A 23,916-nucleotide genomic window follows, 5' to 3' on the forward strand; every position below is an offset into this window, starting at 1 on the left:
TCTGGTAACTTGTTTGCCACGTAGCAATAAAAAATATACTAAAACCTGGATTATTCTGGTTAGTCACATTGTACTGCTATTATTTTGAACAGTACTGTATAAGATTGTTCATAAGTTAACATGACAATCATGCGATTAAATATTCTCAACACCACAGCATATGTTTAGAATTATTTTCTGAGAGGAACCATATGTTTAGAATTATTTTCTGTTTTTTAACATTGCATTTTGAGAACGTAGAGGTTTTGTGGATAAAATGTTTTATTATTGTATGTATTATTATTCCTGCTAGACCAAAGACTAAATACCAAGGTACCTTAGATTGAATCAAAACACTACAACTCAAATCTAATGTTCAAGACTACACAACATGCAAACATGCTAGACACACAAAATAAATGTATATATAGAGATATAGATTATATATGATATGATATGATTATTTTTTTCTTCAGACTTCAGACAAGAAAAGTGATAAAGGGGAAAAAAAAAACCCTGAAATAAAATGTTTAATTTTTTATTCCAAGCATCCACACATACATACTGCTTTTCAAGTTCATAATACAACATATAAAACGGCTAACTTTTTTCTATTTTCTTTTTATATATAAAGTCTTTATTAAATATTTCCATAAAAAAATGTAAGCAGATGCATGTAATGAAGTATTTTTAATTTTGATAAACATTAAAGTAGCTCTCTACTGACATCTTGTGGTCACATGTGTATAAAGTAAATTTAAATTTGCTACAAAAAACAAACAATAAAAACTCAAAATTTTCACGTAAATTAGACACGAGAGTGTAACCATATGCATAAAATCAGAACTATTTACAGCACGTGACAGAAAAAAGATTGCATTATGGTAATAAGGAATTGCATAAAGGTACAGATTGATAATCCTGAAATTGCAAATGAGAATAAAGCAGTTCACCAATCAACATTATTTTAGAATGAGACATAAATTAAGGGAAACAAAAAATGCTGCTTATTCTAAAACACATCACTTAAAACATATTTGTTTTATATTTAAAAGCATTCAGTAAGATTTTTAACATTTACTGCTCACTTTATGTAAATATACTGTATATGCTTTATTTACTTTTTATATATTTTACTTTAAATGTAGCATATATATTTACTTTTTATTTATAAAATGAAACATCAGCTCACATTAGAATTTATTTTATAGTATAAACCCACCCGGAATAATAAAATAAAAATAAAATATGAATAAAAAATGTATATATAATTATATAATATATATAAATTATAATTATTATAATTACAAAAGCACCACAATCAGGAACACATGAAATTCCTGAAGAAAACCTTCCTTTGTGGTTTTCTTCTTCACCTTTAATACGCAGCAACTGAAAATTTCAGACAATTAAAACACATGACCTAATTATCATTACCGCAGCGAACAGTGTAGTTTGTATTAGAGAAGTTTGTTGAGGCAAGATTGCGAAAATTCGGTGGATACTGTTTTCCAGAGCGTCATACAATCATCCCACCTCTTCCAGCCAAATTCCAAAAAAACCTCCACTGAGCCACCATTTCCCCTTCCACTAACTTGAAAGCACATAAAGTGAAGCAAAGACGTGCAAAATGAACAATTTCAAAGTTAAATTAAGTCTCCATCGTGCAAAGAAGAAGTCATGCGTGAACATGATCCAGAAACGCCGCCATCCTCTATAGATCAAATCGGAAAACTGTTCCGTGGTCAGATGGAAATTTGGATTTCTTTTCAAAACCATGGACACTACGTCCTCGGGACCCTCAGCCTGCACATACTCCATCAACGCTGAACGCTATATACAGCTTTTAGAGCAACAATTGCTTCGATCTAGAAATCTTTTTTTCAGGAAAGGCCTTGAATATGTGAGCAGGACGAATGTAACTACATACAATTATGTGCTATTACAATACTTTATAGTAGAAAAGGACAGAAGACGTGATTTCAGGACCTTATTCTTTTTTTCCCCTTAAAATGGTACATTTACAAAAATTACCATTTACAAAAAAACCCATATGTTTTGCATTTAATCATGAATGGAATATGGATTTTATGAGCTTTGCAATTTACCTCATTCTGTTTGAATCCTTTTACACTTTTACACAGTGACTGTATTGCCAAAAGTATTGGGACACCTGACCGTTCCTGCTAGATGTGCTTCTTTTCCAAACTGTGACCATAAACCTAGAGCGCACTCAATTTTATTTTCTTTTTATATATAAAGTCTTTATTAAATATTTCCATAAAAATGTAAGCAGATGCATGTAATGAAGTATTTTTAATTTTGATAAACATTAAAGTAGCTCTCTACTGACATCTTGTGGTCACATGTGTATAAAGTAAATTTAAATTTGCTACAAAAAACAAACAATAAAAACTCAAAATTTTCACGTAAATTAGACACGAGAGTGTAACCATATGCATAAAATCAGAACTATTTACAGCACGTGACAGAAAAAAGATTGCATTATGGTAATAAGGAATTGCATAAAGGTACAGATTGATAATCCTGAAATTGCAAATGAGAATAAAGCAGTTCACCAATCAACATTATTTTAGAATGAGACATAAATTAAGGGAAACAAAAAATGCTGCTTATTCTAAAACACATCACTTAAAACATATTTGTTTTATATTTAAAAGCATTCAGTAAGATTTTTAACATTTACTGCTCACTTTATGTAAATATACTGTATATGCTTTATTGACTTTTTATATATTTTACTTTAAATGTAGCATATATATTTACTTTTTATTTATAAAAATGAAACATCAGCTGACATTAGAATTTATTTTATAGTATAAACCCACCCGGAATAATAAAATAAAAATAAAATATGAATAAAAAATGTATATATAATTATATAATATATATAAATTATAATTATTATAATTACAAAAGCACCACAATCAGGAACACATGAAATTCCTGAAGAGAAAACCTTCCCTTTGTGGTTTTCTTCTTCACCTTTAATACGCAGCAACTGAAAATTTCAGACAATTAAAACACATGACCTAATTATCATTACCGCAGCGAACAGTGTAGTTTGTATTAGAGAAGTTTGTTGAGGCAAGATTGCGAAAATTCGGTGGATACTGTTTTCCAGAGCGTCATACAATCATCCCACCTCTTCCAGCCAAATTCCAAAAAAACCTCCACTGAGCCACCATTTCCCCTTCCACTAACTTGAAAGCACATAAAGTGAAGCAAAGACGTGCAAAATGAACAATTTCAAAGTTAAATTAAGTCTCCATCGTGCAAAGAAGAAGTCATGCGTGAACATGATCCAGAAACGCCGCCATCCTCTATAGATCAAATCGGAAAACTGTTCCGTGGTCAGATGGAAATTTGGATTTCTTTTCAAAACCATGGACACTACGTCCTCGGGACCCTCAGCCTGCACATACTCCATCAACGCTGAACGCTATATACAGCTTTTAGAGCAACAATTGCTTCGATCTAGAAATCTTTTTTTCAGGAAAGGCCTTGAATATGTGAGCAGGACGAATGTAACTACATACAATTATGTGCTATTACAATACTTTATAGTAGAAAAGGACAGAAGACGTGATTTCAGGACCTTATTCTTTTTTTCCCCTTAAAATGGTACATTTACAAAAATTACCATTTACAAAAAAACCCATATGTTTTGCATTTAATCATGAATGGAATATGGATTTTATGAGCTTTGCAATTTACCTCATTCTGTTTGAATCCTTTTACACTTTTACACAGTGACTGTATTGCCAAAAGTATTGGGACACCTGACCGTTCCTGCTAGATGTGCTTCTTTTCCAAACTGTGACCATAAACCTAGAGCGCACTCAATTTTATAGTCTTTAGATGGCGCTATAATAAAATTTTGCTTTCACTTGAACTTGGAAACCCAAAACCTGTTCCAGCATGGCGATGCCCCTGTGCACAAAGTGAGCTCCTTGAAGATCTGGTTTACATGCTTTGGAGAGGAAGATGGCCTGCTATAGAGCTCTGATCTCATCCCTACTGAACACCTTTGGGATGAATGTGAACACTGACTGCACCCCAGGCCTCATCACCTTCATCAGTACCTGACTTTCGTAACACCCTTGTGGCTGATGAACAGAAATATCCATAAGCACACTCCAAAATCTGGTGGAACATCTTCCCAGGAAAGTGGAAGGAATTTAAAGAGCAAATTGGGAGTCACACAATACTTTTCTATACTGTTTGTGGAAATTTATGCAAAACATTTGGGAGCAAAAATATATCATTAAGAAAATTACAATACATCACTCAAAGTTCTGGTCTTCTGTATCTCTTCACACAACATAATACACTACAAGTGTGTGTCACAGGCTTGGTAAATAGTCCAGGGCTGTTTACATCTTAGTTCTTGAATTTGAATATGAACGTTAATGTTACAGCATTGAAACACATTGAATACATCTGAAATCATGGCACATGTGTTTGGGCAACAGTTTTGGGGAAACTTCAACAATCTTGGCATTTAGGAACCCCAGTGGTCTGCCCAGACCTTTAATCTCACGCTCAGTGAAGATCTTTGGGTTGAAGTGGATCTTTAATTCCAAACGTTTGAGTTATGATCAATGCCTGAACTCAATAATGTCCTTTTAGTTTGATGTAATGGGCAAAAGTGTTAATTGATCCAAGTGCTTAATACAAAAAAACACCACCTTAGTGCTGTTAGAACTGTATATACTAGTGTATATCCAATTTATATATTAAAAATTATAATAATTTGTTTTCCTTTGGTCATTCGTTTGAACCATCTTTCAAGGAACATCTCAAATGATCTCAGAAACCTGATCTCTCAAAAGTCAAAGATCTACGATGGGGATCTAGTTCCATCTCAATGCAGGCTGAAGAAAACAATCTCCTCAGGAAGTTCAGGATGACCGATTACAAATCTACTCCTTCATGCACACCTGACAGCGACCGATGATGCTCGGAGAGTCGATTTTCGACTGTGGCGATGGTTTACTGAAAAGAAAAATAAACAAATCCACAGATCTGCAGTTCAAGCTTCTGGTTGAAAAAATTATGCTTAAGTTACTAAAGTACTTGTCCATTTCAGCAAAAAAAAAAAGACCTCAAATAGAGAAATACCTGAACATCTCACTGGGATCCAGAGCGGCCATCCAGTAACTGTAGGCATCGGAGTAGTAGTTACAAGTGCCTCGACCGTGACACTCGATAAAGGGTATCTTCTGGAAGTTCTCCAAACACGAGCCAGGAGAGGACAGGGGCTGCCCCGAGCCCTCGGAACCCACACTCGTTTGCTGTTGAGACGCAAGTGTGTTAATACTTCATTCTGATTCGCTGAAAGGGAGGGGTTCAAATGCACCACATTGTAACCAATAGAACATAAAATTAGACTTCCATAAAAAAAAAAATAAATCCAATAACTTTACATAGAACACTGCTGTTGAATGATTCGGATTATTTGCAATGTGATGATGCTACAAACCAGTGGTTTAATGTGTTATGGGATATACATTTACCGGCCACTTTATTAGGTACACCTGTCCAACTGCTCGTTAACGCAAATTTCTAATCAGCCAATCACATGGCAGCAACTCAATGCATTTAGGCATGTAGACATTGTCAAGACGATCTGCTGCAGTTAAAAACTTTCTTGGCACACTTTGGGCCCATTAGTACCAACTGAGCAGCGTGTCAACGCCAAAGCCTATCCGAGTATTGTTGCTGACCATGTCCATCCCTTTATGACCACAGTGTACCCATCTTCTGATGGCTACTTCCAGCAGGATAACACGCCATGTCATAAAGCGTGAATAATCTCAGACTGGTTTCTTGAACATGACAATGAGTTCACTGTACTCAAATTGCAGCCGACAAATCTGCAGCAACTGCGTGATGCTATCATGTCAATATGGACCAAAATCTCTGAGGAATATTTCCAGTACCTTGTTGAATCTATGCCACAAAGGTATATTAGATGTATGAAATAAAGGTGAACCGTCTGTTACCATGACAAAAGAGTAGCCTTCCCACAAAGACTTCCATCCGACTGGGCACGGAGGGACTATACGGCTCTGGCTGTGTAACGCGATCACATTACCTGGAGAATCGCATACTGAGCACCTGAAGAGAGAGAGAGAGAGAGAGAGAGAGAGAGAGAGAGAGAGAGAGAGAGACAAAGAGAGACAAAGAGAGAGAGTTAGAATGTATTTATTGGTATCATTAATACAATAGTATTTTTCTTTCAGTCAGTCACGGCCAATCTTTTATATCTGTGTAATCATTGGCTGTGTATGAGGGAGGACAAGAAAGAATGAGTGAATGAAATGTGAGTAAGGGTATGCTTGGGGAGGAAGTAAATGAGTGTATTGTTCATTTAAGTGAGTAAGTATCAGTAGCTGATTAAGTGAGTAAGTGTGAGGGAATTAGAAAATAGGTAAATGCATATTTGGGCTATTGAGCAAATGAGTGCTTGAGTTAATGAGTGAATTAGAAAATAAACGAGTGTATTTTTGAGTTAGTGAGCAAATGAGTGAATCATTAAGCGAGTAAGTGTATAAGTAGCTGAGTAAGTGAGAAAGTGAGTAAGAGAAAGAATGAGTGAGTGAATGAGTGAATGAGTGAGTGAGTAAGTAAGAAAAAAGAATCAGTGAGTGAATAAGTGAGTAAGAGAAAGAATGAGTGAGTGAATGAGTGAATGAGTGAGTGAGTAAGAGAAAGAATGAGTGAGTGAATAAGTGAGTAAGAGAAAGAATGACTGAGTAAATAAGTGAGTAAGAGAAAGAATGAGTGAGTGAATGAGTGAGTGAGTGAGTGAGTAAGAAAAAGAATGAGTGAGTGAATAAGTCAGTAAGTGAGTGAGTGAGTGAGTAAGTGAGTGAGTGAATGAGTGAGTGGTGAGTGAGTAAGAAAAAGAATGAGTGAGTGAATAAGTCAGTGAGTGAGTGAGTGAGTGAATGAGTGAATGAGTGAGTGAGTGAATGAGTGAGTGAGTGAGTGAGTAAGAAAAAGAATGAGTGAGTGAATAAGTCAGTAAGTGAGTGAGTGAGTAGAGAAAGAATGAGTGAGTGAATGAGTGAGTAAGAGAAAGAATGAGTGAGTGAATGAGTGAGTGAGTGAGTGAGTGAGTAAGAAAAAGAATGAGTGAGTGAATAAGTCAGTAAGTGGTGAGTGAGTAAGAGAAAGAATGAGTGAGTGAATGAGTGAGTAAGAGAAAGAATGAGTGAGTGAATGAGTAAATTAGAGAGTGAGTCAGTACATGTTTGGGTTAGTGAGCAGGTGAATCATTAAGCGAGTAAGTGTATAAGTAGCTGAGTAAGTGAGAAAGTGAGTAAGAGAAAGAATGAGTGAGTGAATGAGTGAATGAGTGAGTGAGTAAGTAAGAAAAAGAATCAGTGAGTGAATAAGTGAGTAAGAGAAAGAATGAGTGAGTGAATGAGTGAGTGAGTGAGTGAGTAAGAGAAAGAATGAGTGAGTGAATAAGTGAGTAAGAGAAAGAATGACTGAGTAAATAAGTGAGTAAGAGAAAGAATGAGTGAATGAGTGAGTGAGTGAGTGAGTAAGAAAAAGAATGAGTGAGTGAATAAGTCAGTAAGTGAGTGAGTGAGTGAGTAAGAGAAAGAATGAGTGAGTGAATGAGTGAGTGAGTGAGTGAGTAAGAAAAAAGAATGAGTGAGTGAATAAGTCAGTAAGTGAGTGAGTGAGTGAGTAAGAGAAAGAATGAGTGAGTGAATGAGTGAGTGAGTGAGTGAGTAAGAAAAAGAATGAGTGAGTGAATAAGTCAGTAAGTGAGTGAGTGAGTAAGAGAAAGAATGAGTGAGTGAATGAGTGAGTAAGAGAAAGAATGAGTGAGTGAATGAGTGAGTGAGTGAGTGAGTGAGTAAGTGAGTAAGAAAAAAGAATGAGTGAGTGAATAAGTCAGTGAGTGAGTGAGTGAGTAAGAGAAAGAATGAGTGAGTGAATGAGTGAGTAAGAGAAAGAATGAGTGAGTGAATGAGTAAATTAGAGAGTGAGTCAGTACATGTTTGGGTTAGTGAACGAGTGAATCATTAAGCGAGTGAGTGTATCAGTAGCTGAGTAAGTGAGAAAGTGAGTAAGAAAAAGAATGAGTGAGTGAATTTGAAAATGACTGTGTGAATTCTTGGGTCAGTGAGTGAATGAGGGGTTTGGAAAGTGTGTGTTTGCTTGGGTTAGTACGTGAATGAGTAAGTGTATGAGTAATTTAAAAAGTGAGTGTATGCTAGCGTGAGTGAGTGTAAGTGAATTAGAAAGTGAATAAGTATATGCTTGGATTAGCACGTGAATGAGTGAGTGACTGAGTGAGTCAATTGGAAAGCGAGGGATTAAGTTAGGAAGTGAGCGAGTACATGATTGGGTTTGTGAGTGAGTGAATCATTAAGCGAGTGAGTGTATCAGTAGCTGAGTAAGAAAGAATGAGTGAGTGAGTGTTTGCTTGGGTTAGTACATGAATGAGTGAGTAAGGAACATGAAGGAATTATAAAAAGAGCGAGCGCATGCTTGGATTAGGGGGTGAACGAGTGACTTACAAAGTGATTGAGTGTATCAGGAAATGAGTAAGTACATGTTTGGGTGAGTGTTTCAGTAGTTAAGAGTGAGTGAGTGAGTGAGTAAGTGAGTGAGTGAGTGAGTGAGTGAGTGAGTGAGTGAGTGTATGCTTGGGTTAAGGAGTGAATGAATAAATGAATTCTAAAGTGAGTGTTTGCTTGGATAAGTACATGAATGAGTGAGTGAATTAGAAAGTGAGTCAATGAGTGAATGAGTGAATTTTCCCCTTCTTTGGTTATGTTCATGGCGAAATCTTTTTCAAATTAAAACGTTTCACCAATGGCTATCCATCAAAACATGCTTAATGGACATCGGGATTTAAGTTTTTGAGTGCTCAATTGAATGAGTGAGTGACTGAGTGAATCAAAGTATAATAACTGACTGACTATCAGATTCTAGGTGTGTTCTGAGCATACCTGCTAACATACTGCTCAAGCGAATCCCCTGAGACTACGGGCAGGTTACTGGGCATGAGAGTGTCAGTGGACAGCCAGTACGAGTAGTCGTTTCGGGAGGCATAATGGCAGGTGTTGTTTGAATTGCAGAAAAGGAAGGGCATGGTCGAGAACATCTGTAGACAACTCCCCAAAGTGCCTTGGTTTCACACAAACAAATGCAAATCAATGTGAATAAAGTATAGTGTACACACACCTATAATACATATTCATGAACCGTCTTAATTTTATATCCAAACAAAGTCGGTGTGTGCGTGTCCGAGACGCGTCCTGCACAGAAAACTCATAGCAAGGCTTAAAAACACTGTAGTTTCTATAGAACGCTAGAGTTTTTACCTCAGAAAGGTCATATATATATATATATATATATATATATATATATATATATATATATATATATATATACACACACACACGGATCCAAAAAATACATTTAGAAATGCTGAAAGGCCAAAAGAAACAAATCAACCAGGCCAAAATGAATAATCTCGCACCTGGTGCCCTTTAGCCTCGACGCGAATTAATGACCCCCACCGAAAACATTCGGCGATCTCTAAAAGCCAATTCAGAGCAGATGCTCGTTTTTTTCCTAAAGCGTTTTTTGTTTTTTTTTGTTTTTGTCTTGTTTTTTTTATTTATTTATATATTTTTTCATTCATTTTAATGCATCACACCCGCTAATTATGCTTCCATTTAATGAGGGATTCAATCCACACCGGCTGTGTTAGTGGTTTTTGTTCTCTATTTAATTTGTCGTGCAAATGTTTTGGCGCTCTACAAAAGAAAAATGAATACCGCAAAAAAATAAATAAATAAATAAAAACACCCATGCAGTCATATTGAACTTTGTAATCTAAGTGGGGGTTTGTTTCATATAATTTGTTTTGTAGGTATATAATATAAAAAGTAATCCGCCCACTTTACCGCGGTTAGAATCTGCCGCCCCCCCATGGTTTATCGCGGAATTGCGTTTGCCACATAACTAATTAGTTTGGCGGTTTTTGACGGTCTCTCGTGGCTAGCACGCTAGACCAAAAAACTTATAGGGAATTGTTTAATGTTGAAATATTAAAAAAATATTAATTATTAAGCAAAATGTGAATACAGTACAGTACTGTATACATAAAATAGCATAGTTTATCACGGATTTTCGCTTATCGCGAGCAATTTTAGAACGTAACCTACAGCAGTACCTGATTTACTCCCACCCTTGTGGCTGAATAAGCACAAATCTCCACAAATCTTTTGAAACATCTCCCCAGAAGATAACAGCAACTAAAAACCGAATGTAAAATTGGAAGTTGTGAATGCATATACCAAGATCTTGTCCATGTCCGTGGTTATTGCCGTTGACAAAAAGGAGCGAGTATCCGGAGTAGACTTCGCTAGATCCATCAGGGCAGTAAGGGATCTCTTGTGTCTGACTGTGTCTAGTAAACAGGAAGCTGTCTCTGCTCTTGTCCGGCATGCATCGTCCCGGTGGACCCCTGGAGCCCTTCTGACCATCGGCACCCATAAAACCCAAAGCTCCTGTAAATATCAAGACACAATAACACCAAACAGTGCGCTAGTGAGTTCCCAACAAGCACTGTCTTTTTTTATTACAAACTTCATCTACTCTTTACATATATTTTTAACACCCTCTATTAAATATTACCAACTTAAAAGTTTCTACTATACATCAGAAATATGTAGACTACTGTGAAGAGAGATGTCTATTGGCTATTACTGGGGGGGGGAAATTATATCTGGATGTTTATATCACTTTTACTGCAATTTCTTTTTTAAACTATATTTATATATTTCTTTTTTTGCATCAATGTTTTTAATCTGAAAAAGAAATATATAAATATAGTTTTAAATATATAAAAGAGGATGTCTACTTATTAATTTCCATATAAAACTAATAATATTAATAATAATAAAAAAATTGAAATAATAAATTAAATAAAATAAATAAATACAATGTTTAAATGTGTAATTTCAGGATGTATCTTTGTTTTACAGAATTTCGTGCCTGTAAGTAAAACTATTGCACAGTATTTCTTTTCTTTTGTTCTAAAAATGAAAAATGAGAAAACAACTATAACTATTCAAATACGCCTCATTTATTTCTTATGATCAAATTTTTGACTTTAAGTTATTCTAGGATTCTTGAGTACCCGGATATAAAATAACTAATTGACCGTGAGCGCATAATCCATCAGTGGCTTCATCTATCATTCTGACTTCACTCTGAGAACTTCATATCGATCTTTTCAATTCGTAAATGCAGAAAATGCACATAAAATGCACGATAAGCAATATTTTAAGACATTAACTATGTTATTGAATAACACAATTAGTTAAAGTATAAACTAATGAGAACATACATACTTTGCGTGCATTTCTGTTTTTTTTTTATTCTTTCTTTTCGTAAATGTAAAACGGACCAGAAGGAACATGAAAGTTATTTTAAAGATATAAATAAATAAATAAATAAATGATTTATTTAAATAAAAAATAGTAGCAGGTAGGAACAAAATCCTACCTGCCAACCCTGGTAATCCTTTATTGCCCTTCTCTCCACGCAAACCTTGAGCACCGGGGATGCCTTCATTTCCGCGGGGTCCTTTAGGGCCAGGGGGTCCTTTGTGGATTTTAACGAGAAAACAATCTCATCAGGATTATGTCTTGTATAAACCATTCAAATATTAGTATCGCTGCCTGTGATGTACAATGAATAGATCAATATTCTGGTCTGAATGAGGGTGAAACCTATATATTTGTTTTTATTAATGAAAATCTAGTACAGATGGTTTACTTTCATTTCTTTGGTTCAGATAAACAACAAATTAAAAACTTTTAATGCCTTCTTCTTGCCTTTGCTGTGCAAAAATAAATAAATAAATAAATAAATAAATAAATAAATAAATAAAATAGATGCCAATCTAATAAAATAAAACCAGACTTTCTTTTTCTGTTCTGTTTCCAGGAAGTTACAGCTCCATCTCTGCCATGTTAATCTGTATTCTATGTGACTCTCAGGACATGTGGAGTCCTGCTCGAGAAACAAGGAGGAGAAGAAATCACTCAACATGAAGATTATGGATTATGGCATTGGACCTTTTCGAATGTTTAAAGGTTCTGGCATGGAGTAGCTGGTGTTGGATTTATGACGATCTCGAATGTTGAGCTATTTTATGAGTTTCTCAGTAGCTCCTGGTTCCACAACGTCATCTGACGGTATAAGACGGTAGAAAGGACATTACTCATAATCACACACTCCAGCGCTCATGTTAGTTCTCACTCTCCAGTGTTTTGTATTGTTCAAGATTTAAAATCACGCTCTTGATGTCACCTAAATGAGGATGGGTTCCCTTTTTGAGTCTGGTTCCTCTCAAGGTTTCTTCCTCATAACATCTAAGGGAGTCCCAGGCTGCTCATCAGGGATAAATATTTTCTTCTTCTTCTTTCTACATCTGCCTCTTTCACACCAACTACCTGCATGTCTTCCCTCACCACATCCATAAAACTCCTCCTTGGTTTTCCTCTTTTCCTCCTTCCTGGTGGCTCCATCCTCAGCATTCTTCTACCAATATAACACATGTCCCTCCTCTGCACATGTCCAAACCATCTCAATCTCGCCTCCCTCACCTTGTCACCAAAACATCCTACACGCGCTGTCCCTCTAATAAACTCGTTTCTAATCCTGTCCATCGTCGTCACTCCCAACGAAAACCTCAACATCTTCAGCTCTGCTACCTCCAGCTCCACCTCCTGTCTTTTACTCAATGCCACTGTCTCTAATCCATACAACATTGCAGGTCTCACCACAGTCCTATAAACTTTCCCTTTCACTCTTGCAGATACTCTTCTATCACAAATCACTCCTGCTATCACTCTTCTCCACCCACTCCACCCTGCCTGCACTCTTTTCTTCACTTCTCTAACACACTCTACATTACTTTGCACTGTTGACCCCAGGTACCTGAACTCCTCCACCTTCTCCACCTCTTCTCCCTGTAACCGCACCACTCCACTGCCCTCCCTCTCATTCATACACATGTACTCTGTCTTACTCCTACTGACTTTCATTCCCCTTCTCTCCAGCGCATATCTCCACCTCTCCAGGCTCTTCTCAACCTGCTCACTACTCTCACCACAAATCACAATATCTACTATATAGAAATATTTTGTTTATTCAGTAATAAAATGTTGGTGGTAATTTGTGAATAAAATTGCAATGAAGGTTTGAGTGTGTGTATCAGTGCAGTCTCTTATTGAGGAGTCTTATGGCTTGTGGGAAGCAAATGTAACACGATCTGGGTGTGAAGATCCGATAATTCGGCTAAGAAGGTGTGTAGGACTGAAAACGCACTTATTTTTTTAAAAGTTTTTTAAAAGTATTATTATTTTAATTATTATTATTATTATTATTAATATTATAAAAAAATGTAAATAATAATAATGAAAATAATAATAAAAAAATAATATTATTAAAAAAAGCTAACTTTATTTAAATAATAATAATGAAAATAATAATAATTCAATTTGTTTTAATTATTATTTTCATTATTATTATTTTCATTATTATTATAAAAAAAAAATGAAAATAATAATAATTTTAAAAAGTTTTTTAAAGTCTGAAAAATGTTTGTTGACACCTGATCATAAAATTCCTATGTGCTTTTAAAAATCCCATTCTCTATGTTCTAACCTCCACTCTTCTGGGAAGATGTTCCACTAGATTTTGTGGAGATTTGAGAGATTTCTTTCAGCAACAAGGGTGCAGACGGCATTGCAATTTGTGAAAAGGTGATCAACAGTGTTAAGGTAAGAGCTCTTTGGCAGGAGATCTTTCACTCCAAACCCATGTGAAGGGTATCTTGATCTAACTATCTTGATTTGGGGTCTCCTAGTCATGCTAGCGCAACCAAAGACCAAATAAAATTATGTGCCTCCACTTTGGAGACCCACATATGCATGGAAGTCAGGGGTCCCAGAACTTTTCTCTATATAGTGTATATCGTTGAGCTTGAATGCAAAATTGTTCATATCAATCCCGGTAATCAAGATGCTCTCTAACCAGTTAAGTTTATCATTGTAGTTAAGTGTGTGGGTTTACCTTTAAACCCTCTAAATCCTGGTGAACCACTTTCTCCAGGAGGTCCTCTTTCTCCTTGAGGTCCAGGCAGACCACGATCTCCAGAAATAGGTATCATTTGAAGGTAAGCAAGTTCCCCAGGTGTACCTGAACAGGTCAAATGGATCAGTAAACCTGTCATATTTCTTCTTAGTCTTTATATTTCAGGTCTTGCATGGAGCAAATTCTCACCAGGTGGTCCTCTTTGGCCTTTTGGTCCTGAAAGTCCTGGTGGACCACGTGTGCCATCCTTTCCTGGTAGACCTAAAGGCAGTCACAAGGCAGCAAGAGGTTTGTTAGGCGACTGTCATGGTGAGACACGAAAGTTTTGCATAAGAATGAGGACAAAAATAAATACAAAAAAAAGAATGACATCATCAGCAAAGCGAAGCTGACAAACAGGGTTGCCAGATTTCAGCAAAATTCCCATTGCAAATACAAAAATTACACAAAACAAGCTTACCCATGCTTTCTATTTGTTCCCCCTCAATTAACAGTGGTGCGCAATAATTATTATTATTTTTTTAATAAATGTACAACTTTTTGACGCTGAATAGCAGCAACAACATCAGCAAGAGCTAAGCTATTCTTAGCATCTAATATACATTTCTTAATATTAGAAGGAAAAAAGTGTAATCATTTACGTAACTCAGACAACCCAGGTAGTACCACATAAAGCAGAAGTCCCTAAAAAAAAGTGGGTCAAAATAGAGAACTGGGCCTTGGAGGAGTTGCTACCAGGTACCAATGTTTAAAGATATTTTTTATTTTTTATTGTAAGTTTTTATTTTAAAGAACCATTTTGCAAATTGCCCAAGCTTTAACAAAACATATGATAACAATATATTTGCAGAATAATCAGACCTGATATTTGACTGCAGGAACCATCAGCTATTGGGGGAAAATACCATATCGATAGTTTTTCCTGGTTGCATTATACAGTACGAGGATGGCCTCTAGAGGTGAATCACTGATGCCACATCTGATGCAACATCATTTAGGATGTTTTTATTTACTTTTTGTATCAGTTTGAATGCATGTCTTATTTTCCTCACATTTTCATTAATTTTTTTTTTGTAATACAGTTTAGTTTTTTTGCATCTAGTCAAGAGGGAACAACTTTTCAATTGCTACCCTCTAAAGGCACAGTAGATCGGAAGGGCTTTCATGTCATATAGTATTTTTTTATGGTTTTGTTCATTTGGACACTGAGAAAATTCTTACCTCGAGGTCCGGTTTCCCCCTTTTGACCTTGATCTCCTTTTTTTCCAGGGAAACCAATAAGCCCAGTACTACCCTGTAAAAAAAAGGCTTCATGTCTTCTTGGCATTGGTTTCTTATTAATCGGAGTATTAAAACAATCTTCAATTTTTAAACATAACTCATTAAATATAGAATAAAATAATTATAATAATTAGCTTGAGTGGCACTTCTAAGTGATTTTTTTGCAGCACCCCAAGTTAGTAAAGTTTGATTGAAGCATTACTCACTTGAATTCCTTGTGGGCCACTGTCTCCCTCCGGACCACAAGTTCCTGGTGGGCCAGGTGGACCCGTGTCCCCCTTTTCTCCCTTAAGGCCAAGACCAGGTGGTCCTGGGGGGCCACATATCCCAGAGGGCCCTACACAAAGAAGCACAAAAATAATTCCAAATTCATTCAAATAACCATAGCAACTTTCCTTAAACTGTCCATGTGAAATAACACGGCAGTGCAATTGTTTTACATAAAAAGTGTAACCTGGTTGTCCTGGTGGTCCAGGAAGGCCTCGCTCCCCCTTGGGGCCATCCACACACAAACCCTGTGGACCTGGATTCCCAGGGGGTCCTGGCAGTCCGGGTACTCCGCAAGGACCTGGGTCTCCGACTAAACCACTTGGTCCCGGAGGTCCAGCTTCCCCAACGCATCCTGGCTCGCCTTTAATACCTAAAAATTGCAATGTTTTTTTTTTTTAACTCTGTTAATGATCATTTTACCCAGCTATCTAGTCATTTGTGCTTTCTTTATGTTTTGCCCTACTGTGTTCACCTGTTCTGTGTTCTCCCCTTTATATGCCAAGCAGTTCTATCAAATATTTCCGTCTACTTATTCCTGATTGTCCATTTTATTTTTATCATTTTTGAATCATGCATTATTGCCTACACCTTTATTGACCCTAGCTATGGACTTCGAATCCTGCGACATGCTACAATACAATGCTGTCTATCTACTAATATTATCTAGCTAATTATTTTCACTTCCTTATGGGCAACTTGGCCTGTCAAGGACATGCTAGTGGATCATCCCTACACTGGGATTACTACCTATTGACTTTCAAATTGACTAGAAACTATTGCTACCTGCCAACGAGACCCTGAATGGTTTAGCCCCCATGTATCTATCCAGTCTGCTAACACGCTACAATCAGTCAGCTTGTTGATATTTCAAAACTTCTAGTAGTTTGTAGAATAGCAAAGTTCACTAAAGTTGGTAGAGCATTCTGATATATAGCTTCTAAACATTGAAATAGCCTTTCTGAGGCTCAGACGTACTCTCCCAGTTTAAGCGTATCTCTTCAGCCTCATAATCTTGTGCTCCAGTAACATCTGATCAAATGCATGTTATCAACAGGTGATTACACTACGTCCTTCCCACTGCTGCTCTTTCTAATCCCATCCCGAGGGATCTAGCACATGGGCTAAGTTGTGTGGCAACTCATGAAGATTTCTGACCTTCGAAGGGAAGATGCTGACGATCCCGATCCGCCTACAACCTCTTATTAAATACTCAAAATAACATTTTACATATGCTGTTTCTCAATCATTGAACATTTGAAGGCAATGTTGGAGTTGGCGTTGAATCTATAATGATCTCAGATGTCGAGCTAATTTTAGGAATTGCTCAGGAACACCTGGTTCCACACCTATAAGACTGTAGAAGGGACATGAATTATAATCACACACTTTGGTGCTCAGTATTTCTCACTTTTCGGTGTTTGTAATGTTTTAATGATTTATAATCACACTATTGGTGGAGGATTTTTCCACTTCTGAGTCTGGTTTCTCTCAAGGTTTCTTCCTCATAACATCAAAGGGGAAAAAATGCCACAATTGCCCCCTGGCTGCTCCAGGGATGAATAGAAGTGAATTTTGTTCAATTATTCTTGCATTCTTTAAATCTGTTTAGAGACCATTGAATTGAATTGAATAATCATAATCATCCAACACGTATGTCAAAAAAACAAACGCCAGAGTTGCACCTTTTCAAACTGTTGTAAGTTTGTATGGTATATTTGTAATAGACACTCACCCGGGGTACCTATTTCACCAGCTAGCCCTGGAGGTCCATATCCAGGAGCTTTGAAAGAATGAATATTAATTAATATAGTCGATAGATATGTATTTGTTATGCTTCAGAGATTTGAAACAGGCAATAAGAAATGCAGAAAAATGCACACAATCGCAACAACCTCCCAGTTGTTGTACACATACTGTAGACCATTTGGATGCTCTAAGCTATAAGACAGGATCTAGAGATAGATACAAGCTTCCATGCTTGGTTCTTTTACTGAAGTTTTATTTGCCAGGTGTTCATCATCAGTGTGTTATTTTATGTAACATTACACACAAGTATATTGTTTTCAACTTCTTATATAAGATCAATCCCGAAAGTACTGGACGAAATAATTGTTTTAATGCTCCTGGATGTACTACTTTACCTCCTGCACTTCCTTTTTCTCCAGGGGGTCCAGGGATGCCATCACTGCCTTGGTTTCCTTTGAGACCTAAAATACCTGGATTGCCTGGTGACCCAGGACAACCTTTAATACAAAAAATATATATAAATAAATATATAAAAATGGGACACATGTGGACTTCTGGGCCATTCATACAGACTACTTTTATATTGATGGCTCGCCAGTCCGACAATCGTTTTTAGAGGTTTGCCCATTCATACTGTACAAACTGCATTCATTTCTATGGCCAGCCATTCAAATGGACAAGAGTGTGCCCAACAAGACACACATACACACTTTTTAAGCAAATAAAACTGTAACATATGCATATATACTGCAGATCACAGATTCAAAATAAGATCAGATTTTCCATCCACATGCAGATACCCAGGTCACAGTCATTCCTCATTGCAATTTCCAAGATATAAAAAAAGTTTTTAGACTGTCCATTTTTTTTCTTTGTTTTCTTTATTTTTGCATTTACTTTTGGCACTGGAACTGTTTGTGCCAAGAGCCAAAACATGCATTTCACTTTTCCAGACAGCTGCGTCACAGTGCACTCTTTGTGATTGCACTCTTTGACCACTAAGAGCTTCAAAAGTGTTATAAAAAAAAAGGATTTGTCCAAGTGGGGAATAAAACCTCCCATATATCGTTAGAATGCACTCATTGGCTACATTTTCCATTAATCATGTTGTCCCCATAATGCTACTAACTGGAAATAAAGGGTTTGAACTGCAAAAAACAAGAATTTTGTTGTTTCGAGACGGGATTTTTTGACTATTTTGTGTGGGTTGTCTCATTTCGTGTAATAATATATTCTACAAACCATGTTGTTGTTTTTAGCACCAAGATGTCGTTTTTTTTTTGTGAAACTTATGCGAAATATTATAGGAACCAAACCAAACACAATAAATGAATAAAACACACAATATATGAATAAAAAATATACAACCAATGACACAAGTGAAGGAAAAACTTAAAGGACAACCTGGTGGACCCATTGGTCCTGGACAACCCGGAGGGCCTGGATGTCCATCAGAACCTTTATCTCCAGGCAATCCTGGGGGTCCTGACAGAAAAAGAAATAGATGCCATTACCGCAATTTTATTCAATAAAAAACAATCAACACAAACTTTTATTATAAACTAATGCTGTATTTAAAAAAATAAATAAATAAAGATATCAAGGACTAAAGAATTTGCCTGGTTGTCCTGCTATTCCAGGTTCTCCAGCTTCTCCACAAAGCCCTTCTGATCCTGGCGAACCAGCAGTGCCACACATTCCTCTTTCTCCTTTCTTTCCTTTAATTCCCAGCAGGCCTGGATCACCCTGACAGACAAACCAAAAGTGTTAGTTATTTGAGATCTAATGAGGACCTGATACATTACTTGTCTCTTTTGCACTAAAAACTGGTGGGAATAAGTAACTTTGTCATTATATTGTACATGCAATGTAAATTGTTAATATAATAACAGTTTATTTATGGAAATGTGTATGGCAGACGCTTGTTTAGTACACTTTTAATATCTTATACCACAAGGTCCCTACAGCATATGAAGCAAGAACCAGTCAGGCCATGCTGCAACAAGACAATAATGAATAACCAAGTGTGACTGTGGCCTGATGCATTACAGATACTTCTTATTTCTCTCTTGTTAGAAAAGAGACTATTAGAAAGACACTGGAGACTCCATCCGTTAACTGTCCCCATACATTTTGGGTCTCCAACCTTTTATAAATCATGGACCAGTTTTATTTTGGCACAAATATAAAAGTAATTCAGCAGTCAACTAAATGGAAAGTGCACCTTCTCCCCAGGGCATCCTGGTGCTCCTGGTCCAGGACAACTTGGTTCACCTTTGGGCCCTTTTAGTCCATTTGGTCCTGGATTTCCAGGGTCTCCTGGTAGTCCACAATGACCGGGTGTTCCCTTTACACCTTTGGGACCTAGACAGAGGAAGGAAACAAGAAAGGTTTTACTGGAGGATATCGCTATGTCTTGCTTTGATTTTACAGTAGACAAGCCCAAGAGCCTAAGGACTTCTAATAGGTGTATATAGGAGTGTGTGTGTTTTACCTGGCAGACCCAAAGGTCCAACTTCTCCAACACAACCCACGGCACCAGGTTCACCTGAAAACCCTTTCGGCCTCGATCTCCAGGAGGACCTGAGGAGTGTACGAGATATACGAGTGTAATCATATACTCTGGTCATGATTCAATTCTATTCGCAATCTCGATTTGATACGATTCTCTGAATAAAATGTGAACAAACAAGAATTCATGGACTCATTAAAGAAAAACAATAGTAATTAACCTCTGGAAAATGTATCGACTGAAACATAATAAGCTCTGTATAAATGAAAACAGAGCTTCAAAGTTGGCTAAAATGCCCCACTTCCCTGCCCTTTTTGTATAAATGTTTTAATACATGGTGGTTTTGTCACACCCCATTCAAAATTGCAATATCTACAAAAGATTCAGATAAAATTGGGTGTACAAAAAAGCAAGTCACAAGACATTTAAAATAAGAAATACCAGGCAGTAAAGCAAGAATTCAAAAAGAATGCGTAAAACAGAAACAGGTCACAAGGATACAGGACTGTTGAGGTTTCTGATTTGACTGGATTTTAAACTTTGTTTAGTACCTGGTGGCCCAGGGCTGCCTTGCAATCCATTTTTCCCAGAGCTGCCAGGTAGTCCATCGATTCCTTGTTCCCCTTTACACCCAGTCACACCAGTATGACCTAAAAATGTTGTAAATGTTGTAAATGTGAATTGTATTTCGATTTTCAAATCACAACTTTGGTTTTCAACCATCTTGGTTGCAGTTGCCCTGAAGTCCTAGAGTACCCATGTCCTGCACTGTTTAGAATATGTTCCTAATGGAAAACACACAAGCACCAGATACCAGGCATAGGAAATCTTGCTTTAATGGACATTATAGTCACCTGTGTCTCCGGTGTCTCCCGGGTCTCCTGGATTGGAGTAACTTAATGGTTCTCCTTTAGGACCTGGATCCCCCTGGTCCCCTTTCAGGCCTTGTGGACCTCTGCCACCCGGTAGTCCATTACTGCCTGTACAACCTAAACAGTGGTGTGATGATTATTTCCAAAGATTTTCCTCACCTTTTTGTTATTAAATTTTTGTCAAATTGGAAAGGTTTAGGATTAGCAGCGTTATTGACATTTACGGCATTTAGCAGATGCCATTACCCAGAGCGACTTACAACTAAGCAGGTGAGAGTTTAGGGCCTTGCTCAAGGGCCCAGCAGTGGGAGTTTGGTGGTGCTGGGATTTCTACTTGGGACCTTCTGAACTAAAGTCAAATGCCATAACCCCTGAGCTACCACCAACACTTATCATGCTATAATTACCATCAAAACAATGATGAATAATGTGTGTATATGGGGTGTTACCTTTAAGCCCAGGCTGTCCCGGGTATCCAGGTGTTCCACGAGGTCCAGGACATCCAGGGCTGCCGGGAGGCCCATCGGTTCCTCGAGGGCCTTAAAGTACATAGCCATGTATTAAAACAAATTTGAATTTGAGTTATTATTATTATTATTATTATTATTATTATTATTGAGTGACCAAGTAGAATGTTTAAAAGTCTCCATGAGTACCTGGGGAACCAGGCATGCCATTCTTGCCCTTCAATCCCTTATGTCCAGCTAGACCAGGTGGACCAGCTTCTCCATTAAAACCAGGTGTCCCGAATGGTCCAGGACAACCAGGTAAACCTAAACCCTGACATCCAGGCTCGCCTTGCAATCCTTTCAGACCCCGACACCCTAAACAGAACAGTTTTTTTTTTTTTTTACAAGCATCCTACAGACGTGTACATGCTATACTTAACTCATTCCAACCCTCAAACTGACTTAATAAAAGTGCCTCTTGTAAAAGATCTCACCTGGCATTCCAGGCATTCCTTTCAAACCTTGGACTCCTTTAATACCCGGAAATCCGGCAGTACAAACTCCTGGGGGCCCGGTCAACCCTTGTGGCCCATTATATCCTGCATCACCTGAATAATATTCACACTTGGCTTGTTTATACATTTCATGCCATACTTATTGGATCAATTATAATCTCATACCTGCCTAGACTTACCCGAACATACTCTACTTGACCCTTAGTAAGTAGCTAGAATGTATGAATGATGTCATTTACAATAAAGCACCTCAAACCTTTTCTTAAGTGTACAGTAGTTGTTCAGATAGATCCAAATTATGGATTGTTTTAAACGGCTGCCATCCATGCTGATGCTATGCAAAGCTAAGCTGAACACATTCAGAGGTCAGCTCTATCTAGCCACATTCTCAGAATAATTCTTTTTTTCACATATAATCATAATGGGCTAGTGTAACTCATGCCATGCTCCACCTAGGGCTTAAGGCCAGGTGTGCTTATGGTCCCAACAGGAAACAAATGGACATGACAACCTCCACATAACTCCCAGCAAAGTTCCCTGGTACAAGGCTCAGGAGAAATTAGAAAGTTTCGGTGTTTTTTTGTCCACTTGATTCATGCCAAGAGGTCCCAGTCTTCACATTTTGATTAAATCATTTAATTTGCTGTTTATTTAGAACCATAGCATTTTTCTATCACCTCAAATTAAAAATACATGGTCAATCCTCGAACAAACTCCAGTCCTGATGACCCAGCAAGTTATTCTTGCAAAATGTAAAAAGAATCGTCTATTACGGTTATATTTACAATATTTTGCAGATGCCCTTATGCAGAGCGACTTACAACTGAGCAGTTGAGGGTTAAGAGCCTTGCACCAAGGGCCCAGCAGTGGAGGTGCTGCGATTAAAACTTGTGATCTTACAATCAAAAGCCTAATACCATAACCACTGAGGTACCACCATTATTATTAATGGAGATTGTGGTAACCCCAATGCCTTAATCACTGTGGTACCACTTCCTCCATTAATAGTTATACGGGAGGAGGTACCTCAGTATATATTGCTATTAATGAGGAAGGTGGTACCCCAGTGGTAAAAACATTGGTGCGACACCTCCCCCATTTCTATTAATGGAAGAGGTGGGACCTATTGCTATTACTAACACCTAAATATTATAAATATCTTAGAGTGTGTGGTTGAAATTAAAACTTACCCTTAGGCCCTGGGTATCCATCTCTCCCTGGCTGTCCATTAACTCCAGGGCTTCCTGGACAACCTGATTCACCAGTAGGTCCAATGATCCCATCATCTCCCGGAGGTCCTCGTCTGCCAGCGGGCCCTGGAGGGCCAGAAGAACTATCACCCTTATAAAACAAGTGAAAAGATACGTAAAATCTCGAGGAAGGTATGTGGAGCTTTAATTAAAATACACTTTATATCAGAATATACTTTACAGATTACATCCCAAACATGAAATACTTGATAAGTACAAGTATTGTACATAAACATTTATTGACTTTGGGGATTACAATATCAAATTGGATCCTTTTAGACATTTGAACCACTTTATCCTGGTCGGTGATGGAACCAGTCCGAGGAATACACAAACATTTACACACTCCTATTGCTAATTTAGCCTTACAAATCGATTCACCTAAATGCTTGATTTGGGAGGAAACTCAAGGAATTCCAAACAGACACTAATCCAAGCTAAGCGTCTATCAAAGGACTCTGTAGCTTCGACAAGACAATGCTACCCACTGTGCCAATATGCTGCTTTAACCTGTAAATGTCATAATCCCTGCAAATGTTTATGTAAATATAATGAAGTGTCATCTGACCTTTATCCCTGGCATTCCACATTGTCCTATTGGTCCTGGGGAACCAGATAGCCCAATGCTAGGTGGACCCTGACAACCCTGAAAGCCTTTTTCACCTGAAACAGTTTGAGACAAATATGTTGAGTAATAGGAAAAACAGGTTTGCAATCACAGGTATATTACAGGTATTTACACACAATTGGGATGGTAAGATTTACATCGATGCATCGGCATAAAAAAGTCTGCATAATGTTTTGGACATATTTGCATTGGTAAAATTAACGATTTATTTATATCTAATTATTTGTAGATGTGCAACTCTTTGA

The 23,916-nt window shown here is 37.3% G+C and overlaps 1 protein-coding gene across 1 annotated transcript in view; it reads right to left on the bottom strand.

Moving 5' to 3' along the window:
* Positions 1–4,046: 4,046 nt before the first annotated feature.
* Positions 4,047–23,916, bottom strand: part of col4a3 (collagen, type IV, alpha 3) — a 43,533-nt gene continuing 23,663 nt past the window's right edge. Inside the window, exons 29-52 of the mRNA XM_046863306.1 lie at positions 23,612–23,706; positions 22,984–23,134; positions 21,773–21,886; positions 21,486–21,653; positions 21,279–21,368; positions 20,812–20,946; positions 20,451–20,607; positions 19,940–20,028; positions 19,670–19,809; positions 19,065–19,191; positions 18,850–18,930; positions 17,841–17,942; positions 17,432–17,479; positions 15,884–16,069; positions 15,636–15,766; positions 15,370–15,442; positions 14,338–14,409; positions 14,128–14,253; positions 11,551–11,649; positions 10,338–10,550; positions 8,982–9,159; positions 6,009–6,123; positions 5,125–5,297; positions 4,047–4,998 (exon numbers count right to left, since the gene is read on the bottom strand). Of these exons, the coding sequence (XP_046719262.1) occupies positions 4,926–4,998; positions 5,125–5,297; positions 6,009–6,123; positions 8,982–9,159; positions 10,338–10,550; positions 11,551–11,649; positions 14,128–14,253; positions 14,338–14,409; positions 15,370–15,442; positions 15,636–15,766; positions 15,884–16,069; positions 17,432–17,479; positions 17,841–17,942; positions 18,850–18,930; positions 19,065–19,191; positions 19,670–19,809; positions 19,940–20,028; positions 20,451–20,607; positions 20,812–20,946; positions 21,279–21,368; positions 21,486–21,653; positions 21,773–21,886; positions 22,984–23,134; positions 23,612–23,706 (2,936 nt within the window). The 3' untranslated portion in view covers positions 4,047–4,925. The remainder of the gene's footprint in view (positions 4,999–5,124; positions 5,298–6,008; positions 6,124–8,981; positions 9,160–10,337; positions 10,551–11,550; positions 11,650–14,127; positions 14,254–14,337; positions 14,410–15,369; positions 15,443–15,635; positions 15,767–15,883; positions 16,070–17,431; positions 17,480–17,840; positions 17,943–18,849; positions 18,931–19,064; positions 19,192–19,669; positions 19,810–19,939; positions 20,029–20,450; positions 20,608–20,811; positions 20,947–21,278; positions 21,369–21,485; positions 21,654–21,772; positions 21,887–22,983; positions 23,135–23,611; positions 23,707–23,916) is intronic.

The sequence above is a fragment of the Silurus meridionalis genome, chromosome 12 (genome assembly GCF_014805685.1).
Source record: "Silurus meridionalis isolate SWU-2019-XX chromosome 12, ASM1480568v1, whole genome shotgun sequence".
In the NCBI taxonomy this organism is placed as follows: Eukaryota; Metazoa; Chordata; class Actinopteri; order Siluriformes; family Siluridae; genus Silurus; species Silurus meridionalis.